The sequence below is a fragment of the Carassius gibelio genome, chromosome B9 (assembly GCF_023724105.1).
Source record: "Carassius gibelio isolate Cgi1373 ecotype wild population from Czech Republic chromosome B9, carGib1.2-hapl.c, whole genome shotgun sequence".
Lineage (NCBI taxonomy): Eukaryota > Metazoa > Chordata > Actinopteri > Cypriniformes > Cyprinidae > Carassius > Carassius gibelio.
The window spans coordinates 32,851,586-32,872,376 of record NC_068404.1 but is presented as its reverse complement, the minus strand read 5'-3'; the positions used below and the strand labels follow the sequence as shown (position 1 = coordinate 32,872,376).

General features: G+C 39.1%; 1 protein-coding gene across 2 annotated transcripts in view; it reads left to right on the top strand.

Annotated features, from left to right (window-relative positions):
- The window catches only part of rab3gap1 (RAB3 GTPase activating protein subunit 1), a 46,249-nt gene extending 27,555 nt beyond the window's left edge, over positions 1-18,694 (top strand). The window contains exons 19-25 of one of the 2 annotated variants that reach the window (XM_052565379.1): positions 2,441-2,668; positions 5,557-5,653; positions 5,740-5,843; positions 6,708-6,823; positions 8,802-8,904; positions 11,750-11,770; positions 17,582-18,694. In XM_052565379.1, coding sequence (XP_052421339.1) covers positions 2,441-2,668; positions 5,557-5,653; positions 5,740-5,843; positions 6,708-6,823; positions 8,802-8,904; positions 11,750-11,770; positions 17,582-17,812 — 900 coding nt within the window. In that variant the 3' untranslated portion in view covers positions 17,813-18,694. The remainder of the gene's footprint in view (positions 1-2,440; positions 2,669-5,556; positions 5,654-5,739; positions 5,844-6,707; positions 6,824-8,801; positions 8,905-11,749; positions 11,771-17,581) is intronic. The other variant, XM_052565380.1, reaches the window with a different exon arrangement.
- Positions 18,695-20,791: the final 2,097 nt, after the last annotated feature.

The following is a 20,791-nucleotide window of genomic DNA, read 5'->3' as shown; positions in this document are numbered from 1 at the left end:
AATACACAACCAGACCAATAATCAATCACACCAATAAATACACAACCACACCAATAATCAATCACACCAATAAATACACAACCACACCAATAATCAATCACACCAATAAATACACAACTAATCCAATAATCAATCACACCAATAAATACACAACCAATCCAATAATCAATCACACCAATAAATACACAACCACACCAATAATCAATCACACCAATAAATACACAACTAATCCAATAATCAATCACACCAATAAATACACAACCACACCAATAATCAATCACACCAATAAATACACAATTAATCCAGTAATCAATCACACCAATAAATACACAACCAATCCAATAATCAATCACACCAATAAATACACAACCAGACCAATAATCAATCACACCAATAAATACACAACCACACCAATAATCAATCACACCAATAAATACACAACTAATCCAATAATCAATCACACCAATAAATACACAACCAATCCAATAATCAATCACACCAATAAATACACAACTAATCCAATAATCAATCACACCAATAAATACACAACCAATCCAATAATCAATCACACCAATAAATACACAACCAGACCAATAATCAATCACACCAATAAATACACAACCACACCAATAATCAATCACACCAATAAATACACAACCAGACCAATAATCAATCACACCAATAAATACACAACCACACCAATAATCAATCACACCAATAAATACACAACCAATCCAATAATCAATCACACCAATAAATACACAACAAATCCAATAATCAATCACACCAATAAATACACAACCAGACCAATAATCAATCACACCAATAAATACACAACCACACCAATAATCAATCACACCAATAAATACACAACCACACCAATAATCAATCGCACCAATAAATACACAACCAGACCAATAATCAGTCTCACCAATGAATACACAACCAGACCAATAATCAATCGCACCAATAAATACACAACCAGACCAATAATCAATCGCACCAATAAATACACAACCAGACCAATAAATAATCAATCGCACCAATAAATACACAACCAGACCAATAATCAATCACACCAATAAATACACAACCACACCAATAATCAATCACACCAATAAATACACAACCACACCAATAATCAATCGCACCAATAAATACACAACCAGACCAATAATCAGTCTCACCAATGAATACACAACCAGACCAATAATCAATCGCACCAATAAATACACAACCAGCCCAATAAATAATCACACCAATAAATACAAAACCAGACCAATAAATAATCAATCACACCAATAAATACACAACCAGACCAATAATCAATCGCACCAATAAATACACAACCAGACCAATAAATAATCAATCGCACCAATAAATACACAACCAGACCAATAATCAATCACACCAATAAATACACAACCACACCAATAATCAATCACACCAATAAATTCACAATCACACCAATAAATACACAACCAATCCAATAATCAATCACACCAATAAATACACAACCAATCCAATAATCAATCACACCAATAAATACACAACCAATCCAATAATCAATCACACCAATAAATACACAACCAATCCAATAATCAATCACACCAATAAATACACAACCAATCCAATAATCAATCACACCAATAAATACACAACCAGACCAATAATCAATCACACCAATAAATACACAACAACACCAATAATCAATCACACCAATAAATACACAACCACACCAATAATCAATCACACCAATAAATACACAACCAATCCAATAATCAATCACACCAATAAATACACAACCAATCCAATAATCAATCACACCAATAAATACACAACCAATCCAATAATCAATCACACCAATAAATACACAACCCAATAAATAATCAATCACACCAATAAATACACAACTAATCCAATAATCAATCACACCAATAAATACACAATCAATCCAATAATCAATCACACCAATAAATACACAACCAGACCAATAATCAATCACACCAATGAATACACAACCAGACCAATAATCAATCACACCAATGAATACACAACCAGACCAATAATCAATCACACCAATAAATACACAACCAACCCAATAATCAATCACACCAATAAATACACAACCAGACCAATAATCAATCACACCAATAAATACACAACCACACCAATAATCAATCACACCAATAAATACACAACCAGACCAATAATCAATCACACCAATAAATACACAACCAATCCAATAATCAATCACACCAATAAATACACAACCAGACCAATAATCAATCACACCAATAAATACACAACCAATCCAATAATCAATCACACCAATAAATACTCAGTCACACTAGTGATACACTGTATACACAGCATTCCTGCTCATCTGGAGACCATTAACAGAGTCTGTGTGTGTGTGTGTGTGTGTGTGTGTCCACAGGCAGCGAATCCCGGCTGTTGTCTGGAGGATTTCGTGCGCTGGTATTCTCCGAGAGATTACGTGGAGGAGGAGGTGGTGGATGAGGCGGGACAGACGGTCACCCGGGGCGAGCTCAGCGCTCGGATGAAGATCCCGGGAAACATGTGGGTGGAGGCCTGGGAGACGGCCAAAGCCACGCCGGCCCGCCGACAGAAGAGACTGTTCGACGACACCAAAGAGGCCGAGAAGGTCAGGACCCTGCGTCTAGATTTAAATCACACACAATTTAATTTGGCAATTTAATTTATGAAATGAAATGATGAATAAAGAAAAGGCAAAATACATGGTGGACAAAATGTGAAAAACTGTGTTCTTTATTAAATTTGTTGGACTGTAAACACACACCATCCCATGATTCCCTGAGAGCAGCCAATCAGAGCACAGTTCTGCTGGAGGTGTGTTAGAACAGGACTGGTTGAGTTCAGCAAGCGTCTCTCTCTGTCCTTCAGCCGTCTGTGGGGAAGTGGCAGGATTTACTCAGGATTTATTTACTGATTTAGTTTCCTCTGCTGTGTTTGGCTCCAGTAATGTGTCCTCGTGATAGTCTTGCATGTGTTCTGTGAGCGTACAGTAAAAACCTTCCCAGCAGCCCTACAGCAACCTAGAATTACACCAAGAGATGAATTAATACTTACATCTCTTAAAACTACACTCACAGCTCTAGTAGAAAAATTCACCTCAAATTATATTTACAGTCAGAACTGCTTTAAATTACATTTACATTTATTCATTTAGCAGACACTTTTATCCAAAGCGACTTACAGATGAGGACAGTGGAAGCAATCAAAAACAACAAAAAGAGCAATGATATATAAGTGCTATAACAAGTCTCAGTTAGATTCTTGTAGCATGGGCTTTTAAATAATATAATAAATAAAAAGAAAATAGATAGAATAAAAAAAGAATAGAGCAAGCTAGTGTTAGAGGTCTTTACACACACAGACACACACAATTGCATGATAAATGAAAAGAAAATAGAATACAAAAAGATAAGAAAGGTAGTTTTTTTTTTTTTTTTTTAGAATAGAATAGAATTAGAATATTGAGTGATAAAGTTAGAGGGTCAAATAAAGATGGAAGAGATGTGTTTTAAGCTGATTCTGCTCGGATTGAGTTGGGGTGGTCATTCCACCAGAAGTGAACATTTAATTTAAGAGTCAGTTAAAGTGACTTTGTGTTTCTTTGGGATGAACAATCAAGTGACGTTCACTTGCAGAACGCAAGCTACTAGAGGCACATAAGTCTGAAGTAATGAATTTAGGTAAATGTGTGCAGAGCCAGTGGTAGTTTTGTAGGCAAACATCAATGCCTTGAATTTTATGCAAGCAGCTATTGGAAGCCAGTGCAAATTGATAAACAGAGGTGTGACATGTATTCTTTTCGGCTCATTAAAAATTAATCTTGCTGCTGCCTGGATTAATTGTAAAGGTTTGATAGAATTGGCTGGAAGACCTGCCAAGAGAGCATTGCAATAGTCCAGCCTGGACAGAACAAGAGCTTGAACAAGGAGTTGTGCAGCATGTTCCCAAAGAAAGGGCTTGATCTTCTTGATGTTGAATAAAGCAAATCTGCAGGATCAGACAGTTTTAGCAATGTGGTCTGAGAAAGTCAGCTGATCATCAATCATAACTCCAAGGCTTCTAGCTGTTTTTGAAGGAGTTATGGTTGATGTGCCTAACTTGATGGTGAAATTGTGATGGAATGATGGGTTTGCTGGAATCACAAGCAGTTCTGTCTTGGCAAGGTTGAGTTGAAGGTGATGGTCCATCATCCAGGAAGAAATGTCAGTTAGACAAGCTGAGATGCGAATAGCTACCGTCGGATCATCAGGATGGAATGAGAGGTAGAGTTGAGTGTCATCAGTATAGCAGTGGTATGAAAAGCCATGTTTCTGAATGACAGAATATAATGATGCCATGTAGACAGAGAAGAGAAGTGGTCCAAGAACTGAGCCCTGAGGCACCCCAGTAGTTAGATGTTGAGACTTGGACACCTCACCTGTCCAAGATACTTTGAAGGACCTATGTGATAGGTAAGACTCAAACCATTGAAGTATGGTTCCTGAGATACCTATCGCCAGTAGGGTTGATAGGAGGATCTGGTGGTTAACCGTGTCAAAAGCAGCGGACAGATCAAGCAGGATAAATACTGAAGATTTGGATTCTGCTCTTGCCAGTCTTAGAGCTTCAACAACTGAGAGCAAGGCCGTCTCAGCTGAATGTCCACTTCTGAAGCCAGATTGGTTGCTGTCAAGGAGATTGTTGTGTGTGACAAAGACAGAGACTTGTTTGAACACAGCTTATTGAAGTGTTTTAGCAATAAAAGGAAGACTGGAAACTGTAGTTCTCTAAAAGAGATGGGTTGAAGGTGGGTTCCTTACGTAAAAATTTAAATTTATGCATTTAGGGAACGCTCTTATCCAAAGCGACTTACAGTGCATTCAGGCTATCAATTTTTACCTATCATTTTAACATTTAAAAACAGAAATAGGTTCAAATAATTTCAATTGCATGAAATTGCAAAATTGCATGTCAAGTCGGAAATATTATGATTAAATAGTTTAACATTTAAAATGCTTAAAACAAATGTAAAAATAAAAATAGTATATTTAAATAATTTTTTAAATGCCTTAAAATAAAAAATAAAAATAATAGAGACCTTGGACATGCCTAATATCTTGTATCACATCTTTATATTCGGTGTTGGGAAGGTTACTTTGTTAGATGTAACTTGTTACAGATCTAAAATGTAGCTGATTACTTTTTGATTACTTTTCTAAATTTCAGCTTTTTTCGTTTTCATCTGTTAGTCATTTTCAAAGATGTGAAGTAGTATTTAACACCACTTACTGGCGGAACTGTCTGTCTAGTAACTATCTATAATGTGTTTGTTATTGCCATTGTTATACACAATGGCAAAACATTTTAGGGACATTTGGGACCATAATGGACTGGAAAAATGGCCTTGTTTTGTTTGTTAGTTCAGTTTAACCTCGCCAGCGGTTTGTGGTGTGGATGTTGTAACTGGTTCTTTAGCTGAGCTGCTGATGTCGTGTGTGTGTGTGTGTGTGTGTGCAGGTGCTGCATTACCTGTCGCAGCAGAAGCCGTCGGACCTGACGCAGCACCTGATGCCCTGTGTGCTGCACGCCGCTCTGCTGAAGATCAAGGAGGAAGGTCAGTGTCTCAGAGTCTGGTGTGTGTGTGTGTGTGTCTGTGTGTGTGTGACGTCTCTGCTGCTGTACACCTGATCTCTCCTCCAGAGGCGTCTGAAGACATCGCATCGGTGCGTAAAGCTCTGCAGCAGGTCACCGCTCACGCCAGCAAACTGCTGCGGCACCCAAACCCTGACTTCAAGAAGCTGGAGGTACAAACTCAACCAGAGAACCCTGTGTGGCCAGATATTAGGCCTTATTGCTGCAGTCTACTTTAAAATGATGACGTAATTTGAATTAGTTAATAAATGTGAATATATATGTATTTAAAATACATCAGTGTCCCTGCAGCACAGAAGCAGTCATCAGAATCACAGACGAAATACACAACAACACACTGTATGAGTCACAATTATACATTTCTCTTTTATTACAAAAATCATTAGGATATTAAGATAAGATCATGTTCATGAAGATATTTAGTAAATCTCCTACTGTAAATATATCAAATCTTAATGTTTGATTAGTAATATACATCGCTAAGAACTTCATTTGAACAACTTTAAAGATGATTTTCTCAATATTTAGATTTCTTTGCTCCCTCAGATTCCAGATTTTCTAATATCAGAAAATTTTCTAAAATCTCAGACAAATATTGTCCTCCGAACCAACCAGACATCACTGGAGAGATGATTTATTCAGTTTCAGATGATGTATACTTCTCAGTTTCAAAGAAGTGACCCTCATGACCGGTTCTGTGGTTCAGGTTCACGTGTTTAATACACCAGTTTTATTAGTCTCATTATAAAAAGGTGGTTTGAATGAATGATTCAATGACAAACACACGTTTGACAGTCACTTGTCTCGCTCTAATGATGTAATCCACGCAAACATTGTTTGTGCACCAGTTCCTTTCAAAGGGGATTTACTCAGTTTTGATCGATATATTGCACATCACAGTAGTGTTTATACTTGAGCTATAAATGTTCCTCCCAGTATTTGTGTGATAATCTGAAGGACTGTGAGACAGAAGTAAGAAGGTGTAGTTGTTTCTCATCTTCTGCTCTGTGTGTCAGGACATCATCGCTCAGATGAGCGCGGTGGAGGCCGTCATCGCCTGCTCTCGATCGCTCAAGAACAAGTTTGGCATCGCTGGAGGACAGCGTGAGGACTACACTGACGAGCTGCAGAGGTAAAGCTGTAGATGAGAGCAGTGCTGGACACATGAGGCACAGTCGGCACATTCATACACATTACGCACTTGTAGTTTCACATTCTCCATTAAAGGACCTTCAGAATGATATAGGATTTGTTGGAATCAGACGTAAAATGTTTGAACTATGCTTGTTTTGAAGTGATAGTCACTTCTTAAGACTTAGTACCTTAGAGGTCAGTGTTAAACAAGGACTTGATCGTCGTGTAGTTTTAGTTTGTATGACAGTATGTATTTTAACAGTGTTATGCAATGAATAATTACTTCTGTGTTTTATTTATTGAATTTTAAGTCATGTTAAAACTTTTTTTTATATAACCACAATAAATAATATCTTAATACTTCTTTGTAAACTATTATTTGAAGTAATAAAACAATGGTTCATTTGTGGTTACCATGGCTACTAGAACCATGATTTTGGGTTTTATTCATAGTAAAATCTTGGCTAATTTGCGTAAGGGAACGTGGAAACAATTATTTTTTTTCGATTATTTTTGCCTAATCAATTATGGATAAATGAAGAAAATGAATTGCATTGATGGTATTTTTGTTCAAAGATCATCTCTCTACTGTAAGGCTGTAGAAACTGTGTTTTATCATTGCTCACTGTGTAAAATAGCCACAGTTTGCTCATATTTTGGAATGAATTCAGTGTATTTTCTAAGGTTAAAACTGCAGTTGTGTTGGTGATGTAGTCATTGTTCAGGTTCCTCAGTCTTGCTCTGTGCTCTCTAAATGTTTAGCTGACTCAAGTCAAGTCACCTTTATTTATATAGCGCTTTAAACAAAATTCATTGCGTCAAAGCAACTGAACAACATTCATTAGGAAAACAGTGTGTCAATAATGCAAAATGATAGTTAAAGTTAAATCTCCCAAGGGTAACATATAAAGCGTGAAGAGTAGCGGCCCTGGTACTGAGCCTTGAGGTACTCCATACTGCACTTGTGATCGTACTGGACTGAGGTCTACAGCTGCCATTGCTTGTTATTCTCCAGCAGAATGTGTTTTACAGTAAGAGTTCATTCTGCTGCACGAGAGATGTGGAGCTGTTTCACAGAAACCTAAAACAAATGTGTGACCGTTTCAGCCAGTGTCCATATGAGTCTGAAAATATCGGATATCAGCAAAAATCCGATATTGCATCACTGTTCGCTTTTGAAAAAAGCTTCTTCCAGATGCCTAAATGTGATTGTATGATTCTGATTCTAATGATAGTAAAGCTTTCTCTTCCCAAACCCATCATAATTTAGTTTTTCAGCATCGTGTCACAATCTCTGATCAAAAGCATTAATTCAGCCAGAAATGATTGTTCGTTATTTTCCTGCTCATGTTCCAGAATGACTCTTTCTTTGGGGAACATGTAAGAAGAGATGTTTTGTGACAGTCGTGTGCTGCAGTGTTGTTGTGCTCCGCATCAGACAGTGAGCTGTGAGGTTTGGAAGGCAGTCAGTGTGTTGATCTGTGTTTGATAATGAACAAGTGATCTGAGCGAGACGCCGCTGCTGTCCTGAGTACGAGGAACCTGCCTTTCAAGCGCGTTTGGAGCGGTGTGTGTGTGTTGGGCTGACAGGCGCAGGAAGGGCATGTCAGAGAGTCTGCTGCTGCTCGTTAGTTCCCAGGGGCCGCTCAGGGGCCGCAGCAAGCCGGTCAGCAGAGACACGCCGGCCTCATTAAGACCAGACCCAGAGCTGCCCGCAGGACCACACACACTTCAGTGAGAGAGAGAGAGAGAGAGAGAGAGAGAGAGAGAGTTGTGTGTGTGTGTGTGTGTGTGAGAGAGAGAGAGAGAGAGAGTTTGTGTGCTTTCTGAGCAGGCTGTATTTCCTGTTTCATTTCTCAGTATGAAGAATAAGATCATGATGAACAGTCCTCTGTCTTCATCTCGAGTCTCCTGCGTGCTCTTCCTGTGGCGCTCGGTCTCGTGTTCTAACGCTCTTCCTGTCTGTCGTCGGTCAGGTTTGTCAGCTGTCTGCTGGAGGAGCCCGAGGTGTCTGTGATCGGAGCCGGACGAGGACCTGCTGGAACCATCATCCATAAGCTGTTCGTCAGCTCTCAGCGGGTAAACCAACACACACGCACACACACACACATGTTTGTTTTTGTGTAGAGTGTGTTCATCCCATAGGTGTAATGGTTTTTATTCTGTAGAAACTGTATATTCTCTCTCCCTTCACCAACCCTACACCTAACCCAAACCCTCACAGGAAACTTTCTGCATTTTTACTTTCTCAAAAAAACTCATTCTGTATGATTTATAAGTGTTTTGAAAAATGGGGACATGGGTTATGTCCTCATAAGTCACTCTCTCCTTGTAATACCTGTGTCATACCCATGTCATTATACAGAGTTGTGTCCTGATATGATACAAAAACAAGAGCACACACACACACACACACACACACACACTCACTCACTCACACTCACACACACACACTCTCACACACACACTCTCACACACACACTCACTCACACTCACACACACACACACACACACACACACACACTCACACTCTCTCACACACACTCTCACACACACACTCACTCTCACACTCTCTCACACACACACACACACACACACACACTCACTCACTCACACACACACACTCTCACACACACACTCTCACACACACACTCACTCACACTCACACACACACACACACACACACACTCACACTCTCTCACACACACTCTCACACACACACTCACTCTCACACTCTCTCACACACACACACACACACTTGATTTATGTAAAGGGCTGATTAATTCTGAAACAAAGCAAATGTCTGTGTGTGACAGCTGGAAGTTGACTCGATTCGCTCAGCACCGTAGATTCTTTCAGTAACGAATCATTGAGTTGATCAGAGCTCAACAGTTCTGCTGGGGGTTTGACTGGTACCTTTTTAATTAGCAAAATTAAACAAAACACACATTGTGTCTAAAATAATATGAACTTCATGTGTATTGAACTGTATGAATCAGTGATGCAGAGATTGGGGAGAAGCAGCACTGTTGCTGGTGTGATATTGGTGAACTATATCATAAGATATAAATAAAAGGGTCATTTTTTGCCTTGTATTTTGAATTATGTGGCTACATTAATGGCCTTAATCATTTATAATCAGATGTTCGCTTTTCCAGAATTACACCAGATGAACGTTAAATCAACAGCCCTAGTCTGATCGTAATCCTGTATTTTCTCCTGGTGAAGAGGACGAGTTGTGTTCACTGCAGGAACGCTTCATATCTGAGATCCAGCTCTTCTTGCTCTTTAATAATTAGCTGAATTAATGAAATGCAGCAGATGTCTTAGTTTCAGTTAGAGATTTAATGTGACACAGAGGTAATTAAACACGCCGGAGAGTGATTTATTTAAAAAGAGATTTGCTTGATTTAAACCGTGCGTTTGATGAACTCCTCTCGTGGGTTAGTTAGGGTTTAGTTAACTATTAACTGGTCAGTCTCACAGGGAACTTCCCAGGTCACACTGATTGATTTCACTGAGAAATCTGATCTAGAAATCACAGGATTTCATTTAAGATAAATTCAATGCTTCATTTTTTTCTTTAGGTTTTGAGGTGGTGTAATGTACCTTCCATAGGATTGACCCAAAGTCACCTGAAACCTCATTAATTTACCGTTAGCTAGTATTAGTCTGTTCTGTGTGTATCACCATCTTTCCCAGGATGCACTTGTGCTCAATGGCCCCAGTGTAAATTGTAATTCTCAGCTATTTACAGTTAAACAGGGCTAAAAATGTGAAATGAGTGATGAAATATCAGCGCTGCGCTGCTCCAGCTGAGCTCCAGACGCTCATGAAGCATGTTTGTTCACAAGTTTGTTTTAAGTGAGACCTGTTTGATTGCTGAGACTCTCCCTCAATTACCATCTGCGTGTGTGTGTGTGTGTGTGTGTGTGTGTGAGAGAGGACTAAATTATAGCCTGTGTGTTGCCAGGCTGCAAATAGAAAGGCAATAATTATCCCAAGCATCTCTATGTAAAGCATGTGAAATCAGGGATTGAAATGAGGTGATATTTCCTGGAAGAAAGAGAAAAGAGAGAGAGAGAGAGACTCACAGAGGAGAGACGGAGGGAGCTTCTGTTGCATGGGTTCGAGGGAATGTGCATGCATTGATCTCTTGCTCGTATTCGCTCTGATTGATCATGTTTTGGATGTTTTCGGTGTGTATGTGATGAACAGATCAAGTGGTGCCGTGACCCGGACACATCCAAAGCGTGACTGTATCCCTGACCAATCAGATTCATCAAATAATACTTTTCTGCTTCTGTAACTGATTGCTTTTTTTAACCTTCAGAAGCAACATTCTACTGAAGAGATATTTTCTCTCACTTCTTTAGGGATGAATCTCACACTTGGATTTCAACCCAAAACCAAAAGAGAAAATATGCAGACGTTATAGTGTTATTGTAGCATTTATTGTCATGATAATTAAGCACATTTCCTCCCCAACTCTTTTTTTAAAAAGCATGTGTTAAAGATGGTAGTCATAGTGTAATATATAAATATACAATATGAACTCCAGTCAGACTTGTGTCTAAAGCGCTGTATCCAGCACAGATCCCTTCAGAGCAGTTTCACAGTAATAGCCAGGAGAAGAACACAATCAGTGATGCACACTTCATCAGACACAACACTCAGCCCTCCAGATTGTAGTCGTTATGTAAAATGTGCTTGATTGTCATTAAAATATTGCTACAAAAAATCTTGATGTTAAAAATAGGCTTCATTTTTCTGCGATGTGTTTGTGAGATTCACTCCTCGCGGCTCGATCTGATGCATGTGCACGGACTGAACACTTACAGATGCTCTTATTTGTATTTTCTTGTTTTCTTCATTTTTTGTTTCTTTGTTCTCTCCTAACACCGCTTGTCTGTCTCTCGTCAAGTTGGTCGACTCCAGCGACGAGGTAAAGTCCAACATCTGACACTGACACTGTAATGCTGTGCCTCAGTGAGGATGAGGTCTGGATGTGATGTGATGTGTGTAGATCATGTGATCTCTGACCGGTGATGTGCGCAGGTCTCCTGATGGATGTCTTGTTCTGCTGTAGTTCAGACTGGGTTTGGGCTCAGAATCATGAGCTCCTCTCTAGCAGTGTTCACTGTTCTCTGTAACAATCTGACACCAAAGAAAACACTGGTGTAACTTTTTATTTTTATTTTTTACTATTTGAAAATAAAAATGTGTAAATTACTAATGCTATTAATAATTCAAATATATATATTTTTTTACATTAGTATATATCCTTCAAATATTGTTCCGTTTAGTAAATACTGCATTAAAACTATCAATGAAAAATTAGTAATAAAATAACAAAGAAACTCATTAGCTGTAACAGAATCAGTTTTGTTGCACTTGTGGATCAGTTTTGACACATCAGGATGTTTTTGTGATGATTATAACAATATTTCAGTCCTGTGCTTTAATACAGTTGTCACTTCTGAAACCTTGAGGTCTCTGCTGTATAGCTAGAAAAATACAATTTTATCCAAAATCGGAATGTGTTACAGAAACTGAGCAAAGACACTCATTTATAAAGAGTTCAGCTCAAACTCACAACTGAGTTATTAGTCCGGTTATAATCATTAAATCTGTCTGTTCTGTGCTATTGATCTCTTATTTAGAGCAGGGATCTGAACCGGTTCAAGGAACGAAAACGAAAACCGGAAACGAACGATATTTTGACAGGAACAAAAACAAAACGGTTTTTAGTTCAAACAGAATTGAAAAATTTAAATGGACATAAACCAGTTAATAACGTTATTTTATCGTTCCGTTTAATATTTGAAATTTGCTGTCAACCAATCAGAATTCCAGCAGAACAGCACACGCACATGTGACTGAAGCAGTGAGTGAAATGTCGCTCAGCTGTGAACTCAGTCAAGTCTCAATGCACCGCCTTCAGGACCGGATTAAGACCAAATTAGGCCTGATGACGCAGCGCAAAAAGGGCCTATTTTTTCCAGGCGTTGGGGCATTCGACACTCAAGTAGAGACCTGGGAGTACCGCGGGACCCAGCGCAACCGAGTGCAGCGCGGGACAATATTTGATTGGTGAATGCGGACGCGGGATATTATTGTGTGGGGGGCGGGAACATAAAGTTATTTGCGGGACTTTTAGCAAAATAAAATTACTAAAAACAGATAAACCTTTATTTATAATAGACTAAAATAAAATAAAATAGACTTTGCGGAATGGGAGGATGCTGGTGAAACCATGGACAGCGACGTGTAATTCCATTCCGAAATAGCGAGAGATCCAGAGGTGGAAAAGGCGATGTCAAGAGTTTCCGAGATGAAGCAAAGTAACACGCCATGTGCATCTCCAGCTCCCAGCGCACCATTGGAGAGGGCTTTCTGTGATTGGGTCGCATAAGAGCGCAGAGACGGATTAATCTGAAGCCCTCATCAATGAAGAACATGCTATTCCTGCACGGACTACAGTAGTAGTCATAGTCTACAATATATATATATATATTAGAGCTGCAACTAACGATTATTTTTTTCTGTCGACTAATCTAACGATTATTTTTATTCCAATAAATAATAAATCTAATGTTCTTTTTTTAATTAGTTAATAAATCCTTTGGATAACTTTACAAAAAAATATAAGTACAACTTCTAATATAATATTTCAACCTTTATTCATTTTCAACCTATGAGGTTGAAGTTTTTACAGTATAAAATAATAAAGAGTTAAAGAAAATTATTTTACTATGGTAAATATGAGCTTATGATAGCGTTTATAATTAAACCACAGTAGCCATAAATTTACAGTTGTCTGAGACGTCATGAAATGTTCTTTAGCATCACAAACCATAAAATGTAGTCAGGGTTCTGCTATGGTTTAGCATGGTTCCCAGAGATCTGGAGCTGACTCGGGGTAGCTCCGTGGTTTGTGGCTGTTGTCTCGCGGCGCGCTGTCTTTTAAGGGGCCGTTCACATATCACGTCTATTGCGTGCTCAAGTTCGCTATTTCCAATGTAGGCGCGCAATAAGCGCGCTCATAATGGAAGCGACGCGGTCGCGACACGCTCGTTTTTTCCAGGCGCGTGCGCACCGCATCGAGTTAAAAACATCTCAACTTTTCAGAATGCCGCAAGCGCAAGAATATCAGACCTGAACCAGGAAGTTGGTCACCAGATCACACGGTAACCAGTTAAACCGTAACACCGGAGAGCGCCAAGATGTGTTCCTCTGAGGTGCTCGCGCATCGCAGTTGTGCTGCCGTGGTTCACCATGTCGGTTTTGCAAAGGGAACAAAAGGCCATTTTATTTGGCCTCTGTTTAAAGTATTCCCATACTTTTGATAACAGTGGTCTCTGTTTTTGTGATAGAATGCAACTTTCTCCATTCCCTGTATGCCATTACGCGAGATGTAAACAAACAGTGTGACGCGTCCACGCATTTCACGCACGTAGACGTATTTTTGTAGTCGACATAATCGACGAGTCGTTGCAGCACTAATATATATATATATATATATATATATATATATATATATATATATATATATATATATATATATATATTCCGTTTATTTTCAATTATTTATTTATTTTGCTAAATATTTAATTGGTCTATTTTGTTATTGAGGAAAATTTATTTTTTTCGTTTAATGTTTGAAGAAAAGAAGGCATTCTTAAGCAGTAGCTATAGGATAATTTCATTTGAACATGAAATAAATCCAGGTTTATTATTATTATATAATTCATTAGGCTATACTATAGCCTAATAGGTATATTTTTTATTTACATTTCTTTTTTTTTTTTACTGTATTCTATGTTCTAAGTTCCATGTTCGTTCCTTTCATCCATTTAATTAAACGCAAATAAAACTTTTACATTTATATTCAACAGGGGATAACTGAAAAAATAACAGAGTAGCAGGCAGAATATGCAATGCATTAAAAAAAAAGAAACTTACCTGCGGGATTTTGCGGGCGGGAGCGGGAGAAAATAACATATATTTTCGCGGGAGCGGGGTAAAATCTTGCGGGAGCGGGACAGAAAAATCCATCCCGCGCAGGTCTCTACACTCAAGCGCCAGCATGCTTAACCTTTTCCTGCCCAACCGAGGACCGCAGCTTAGAGCTGTAATCGGGCCTTAAAAGTTAGGCCCGACAGGACCCGAGCCCGACAGGTTTCGGCCCGAGCCCGAAGTACATTTTGATTGACAGCTTTTTTAAAGCCCGAACCCGTTTACAGCCCGACATTATTCAAATGTGCGCACGCACACAGCTCTTTTGCCTTTTGCCAACAATGAGCAATTTATTCATGTTTTAACATAATTTACTCATAACTAACGTAGACTAGACAACTTGTAAGTTGGAATAAAGAAATAAAATAAGTCCTGTGTCACATCGTAACATCTCAGCACTCTAGACATAGGCTCATTTAACCTATAAATAGACCAACGCACCAATAAAAACGAGTCATTTAAAAAATAATTAAATTTAGATAAATTTTAAATTAAGATGGGTATTTGGCAATAACGAAATTAAGATAAAGGCTCCGCCGGATTTGCTTCATTTAATAAAAGAATAATTCCAACATTAGCGTAAATACTCTGTCAACATTATGCATTTAAGACTCAATGAATATTTAGTTATCGTTTGAAAAACCTTTACTCACAGAGATTAGGCTCGGTCTACATGTTTTTGTGGAGGAAAATGATTGAATCCACTGTAGATGTCTTCAGCGCGCTCCTGCGCCTGCGTCATGATGGTGCGTCATTATTCACTCATTATTCTCATTATAAACATGGTTAAAACTTTTCCACACCTCAGAGTTTGCTTTAGTTGCTGGTGTCTGCTGGTGCAACCAAAACATAATCACCAGAGGCAAGCCTCCGTTACACCTGCTCAGCATTCATTTTCGCATCTTTCTCGCGGTAATCGAAACACATCACATGACCGCTCGTTTACCTCGCAAACCGGAGCGCAAGCCCGAGCCCGGCCCGAGCCCGCGTAAGATGCTAGAAATTAAGCCCGAACCTAAAGATCTTCAGCTCTACCGCAGCTCTCCTTTGATTATTCCTAACTTTGAGAAGCTCCGCTCGCCAGAGTCACTGGACACCATCATGCACAGATAGATGCGCTAAACTATTTCGACATAAACGTCCGAGAAAGATTTAACGATGACAAAAGCTCGTAGCTACAAGCTCTGCTGAGTCACCGGTTTCTGAGTGCAGCAAACTCACATCAGCTGATTTTGACCGATTAATAATCAGTAATAATAGTAAATTATCAAAATATTTAAAAAGGTTTTCCTGCATGGTTAATATAGGCTATATATATATATATATATATATATATAGCCTAGAGAGAGAGAAAGAGAACCTTATACGTTTTTTAGAGAATTTTTTTTTTTTTTAATGCAGACACAAAATGTTTACAAACATTAGGCTATTTTTTATAATCATTTGTTATTCAAATACATCTCGAATACGGAAACTTTGATTTTGTGTGAGAAACCCATTTAGTTTAGGGGAACTGAAATAGCCAGCGGAGCTTCACCAATTCCCCAGAAGCTGAACAGTTTTCATTTGCTATTAACCTCAAAATAATGATTGAATGAAATTTGGAGTGGACTGTGGGACGCATATACAGCGTTACTGATTATACATTTACTATTATTCTATATTCTTTATATTAAACAACATTTTAGCATTCAGATACATCGGGAACATGGAAACATTTGGATTCGTGCTGAATGAGAGAGGTAGCTACAGCTTCAGCTTACATTCATTTGTTTTTAGATTGAGGTTTTTATAGCCTAAACTTTAGAGGATTTGATTTGAAGAGAAACTAATAACTGTTTTTATAACGTTTTTAAACATTTTGCTTTAGACTACAGGCATTTTAGCCTTCATTATTTCAGAAATTAATAGGGCTAATAAAATGCCATGTGAGGCACGACTTACGTCGCCGTTTTATTTATTTATTTTTACTCTCAAAACGCAATCTTATACAAGTGTTTTTTTAACAATGCAGCAAACATTTTTAAATATCTTAAAAATACTTTTAAAGTGTTCATAATTGTTTTGTTTGTTTTTTTTAAAGTAGGCCTAGCTTACATTTGGACAAAATCTGGTGCAAGCTGTAAACTGTAAGCGTTAGATTTCTATGTTTTCCCTTTTTTGAGTAAGGAAAACGCTATACTTTATTATAATTATTAAATTATTATTATTAGGCAAAGTATAGGCAAATAATAGTTTTTTAAAAAATAATGTTATTAACCGGTATTTCTTCTTCCCGAACCGGTTTCAGAACGGTAATAATATCGGAGTGAACCGACTGAATTTTTTTTTTTTCGTTTTCAAGCCCTGATTTGGAGTATTTATAGTTACAGGCTTCATGAGCGTGCAGGGTGGATTCTGATTGGCTGTTGTGTTCACCGCTCAGCAAACTTGTCAGTGATTGGCTACAGTGTTGCAAAACATTATAAATAGAAACTGTTGATGCTCTTCACAGATACTCCCAGGTTTGAGCTGGTATCACTGAAGCAGATCGATCCGGTCTGAAAGACTTTATTCAGGTGTTTGTTTCACAGCACGACCTCATAGTGTGAGTGAACACAAGCAGTGTGAATCCAGAACATGTTCTATAGCTCAGTGTCTGAGATCTGAACCCACAGCTTTGTGATGATTGTCCGTGTGAGGGTTTGAGAGAGGTGTTCCTGAGACTGATGTGAGATCTGCTGTGTCTTGTGTTCAGGCCGCTCTGCTGGCGCCGATGGAGGATGAAGCGGCTCATTCTGGAGGGACGGACGACAGGAAAGCGGTTCCAGATTTCCCGCCCCCTGCTGGACGGGAGGTTCTCCTGCGCACCTGTGTTCCGCGGCCCGCGCCGTACTCTAAAGCCCTGCCGCAGCGGCTCTTCTGTGTGCTGACCAGAGACGAGTTCAGACTCGCCGGAGCCTTCTCCTCCGACACCTGCTTCTTCTGAGAGATCGATCCACGAGCGCCGGAGAACACCTCATTAATACTTCACACTATACACAGACGAGAGCCCATTATACAACATTACTGCTGTTCCTGATAAGAGAACAGCACTTATCACATTATATCCTGATTGTGCGTGTATAGTAGGATTTATTAATCATGTGTTTACTCTCTCGATGCATTAAGTCACGCTAAGTGTTGTAGAATGTCCTGTTAAAACGCTTCACATGTAATCACGGGCGATGGTTTCTGGATCGGCCCTCATCAGCTCAGAAGTGGGTTTATATCTGTGCTAATAATATCTGTTCCCTACTGTGTGCTTGATGAGAGACAGCGCTTTGCCTTAGGAAACATCACCACAGCTCACACACACACTAACTCACACACACTCACACTCGCTCACACACACACTCGCTCACACACACACATGCTCACACACACACATACACAAACACTAACACACTCGCTCACACACACACACACACACACACGCTCACACACACTCTCTCACACACACACTCGCTCACACACACACACGCTCACACACACTCGCTCACACACACTCGCTCACACACGCTCGTAGCAGCAGCAGCAGTAGAGTAGAGTCCAGGTGGATGTTCAGCCTCATGTATCCAGTGTTTCTCGATCAGATGTTGTATGGCTCTGATGTTCTCTCTCACACACACACACACACACACACCAGGTGGCTGTTCTCCCAGATGTGCTTGTGCTGGAGGCTCAGTTAGTCTCCGTCTGATCATGTGTTGGATGAAGTGCTGTTAATAATCCTCTCACGCAGCTGACCTGGGTCTAAATGTCAAGTCAATGTAAGAATGTCCCATCCAGACTAGATGAAAATAAACGTCTGATCATTATTAGCTCTCCAGCCACACGTGTTATTGTCCTTGTTCTGGTTCTTGATCGTTGGCTCATCAGTGCTTTGTGCTGCTCGCGGTGCTTTGCATAAAGGGTTAAACGACCTGACGTCAGTTTGAGAAGCTTCTGCTCCAGATCAGACTCTGAACCTGGAGGATAACGAGGTCTTCCAGCCTCAGATCTTCCTCTTTATATGTGTACAGCACACAGGTCATGGGCTCCAGTCCCGCAGAAGACCTGTGCACTGACAGATGCTCCTGAACACAGTTAGTCACGCTGGACTCGAGCAGAGGACAGATGCACTGAACTCTACCTGCTGCTTTACTGTCAAACACTATCTTCTGTCCTGTTATAGTGTCAGGTGTTTTCATAGTTATTAACACTAGAGTCTACAGCACTTTAGTTACCCACAGAGACTGATGAATCAATGAAAATATTCAAAATAGTGCAGTCAAAAAATAGAAAGGATTCATGCATTTGAGTGACACATGAAGTCCATGTTGATGACAGTGTTAACATGATCTTAATGTGATGCGTGTCTGTCAGTATACAGGTCAGATTTCTGTTCTAGTACTGATAAATAAATAATAATCAACATGTTTTAAATAATCAATAACCAGCTTATTATTATTTTTATATTTCTCATCCATAAATTCAATTTCTATTCATCTCATGTATTTTAACTCTTTAATATTGCTTGTTCCACAGTTACTCATATTTTAACCATGTTCATACTTTTTAACTAAACACATTTAATCAATCTAAAAGCATGCACTCTGAAAATATGATTTAAATTAAACAAAATAGTTAAAAATACTTCATAAACTGAGCCATGTTTTGTTGTTACTTGAAATAGACTGAAATAAGTATTTAGTTCAGCTGCTTGCCAAGGCAACATTTCTCATTTTCATTTAGTTTAGCCTGATTAATTAAAATAACTGACTCTAAAAAACATTACAAAAATAAAACATTTAAATATTTCATCAGTTTCATTTGTGTATGACTGAGAAATGTGTCCCGCAGCACAGAAGCAGTCATCAGTGTCACAGACGGATATTTGGAGAAATACACAACAATACACTGTGAGTCACAATTATACATTTCTCTTTATCACAAAAATCATTAGGATATTAAGATAAGATCATGTTCATGAAGATATTTAGTAAATCTCCTACCGTAAATATATCAGAACTTAATGTTTGATTAGTAATATACATCGCTAAGAACTTCATCTGAACAACTTTAAAGATGATTTTCTCAATATTTAGATTTGTTTGCTCCCTTAATAGTTGTATCTCAGACAAATATTGTCTTCTCCTCACACACCACACATCAATGAGAGATGATTTATTCCGCTTCAGAAGATGCACACATCTCAGTTATGTATAATATTTGACTGGTTTTGTGCTCCAGGGTCACAGATATGGATTAGCTTCATTAGTTGTCGTGGAAACTGTATGATCTATATGAATGTCAATTTAACATGCAATTCAAACACATCTTAGTCCATATTATTGTGAGTGTTTCTGCATGTTTTTCTCAGCTCTGCGGGACTCGAACCCATGACCTTGTGTTCTGCAGCTCTTCTTCCATCGCTCAGACTGGGCTCGCGCCGAGATGAGATGAGGCTGTTGCCATGACGACGCTCATCACTTCCTCTCCGTCTCCCGCTCTTCTGTGTCGGCGTCTCGAGCGCGTGGGCGGGACACACACATGCACGCGGACAGATTTTCACACGTCTGTGGAGGATGCACGCCTTGTTATTTTCAATTCCCTTTCCGAGGGCCAAACCTTGCCCAAAATCAAACACAGAAAACACAAAGTTGAGGCGTCGCTTAAAATCGAGACGGCGACAACAAAAGGTGTTCAGAACTTCAGCTTCTGTTCCAGTTTAAAAGCCTCGCAAACAAGCCTGAGACGGTACTATAACTTTAGAGCGGAGAGAACAAATATGAGCAAACCCATTGTTCAGAAAGTTTTGTGCTCTACTTTCCTCACAGAGTACTGCACACTACAGACACTAGCTTCAGGTCGAGACACATGATCCCAGACGAAAGACTGAAAGAACCGTGGCTCTGATCGTTCAGCGAGAGAGGATCAACAGCGT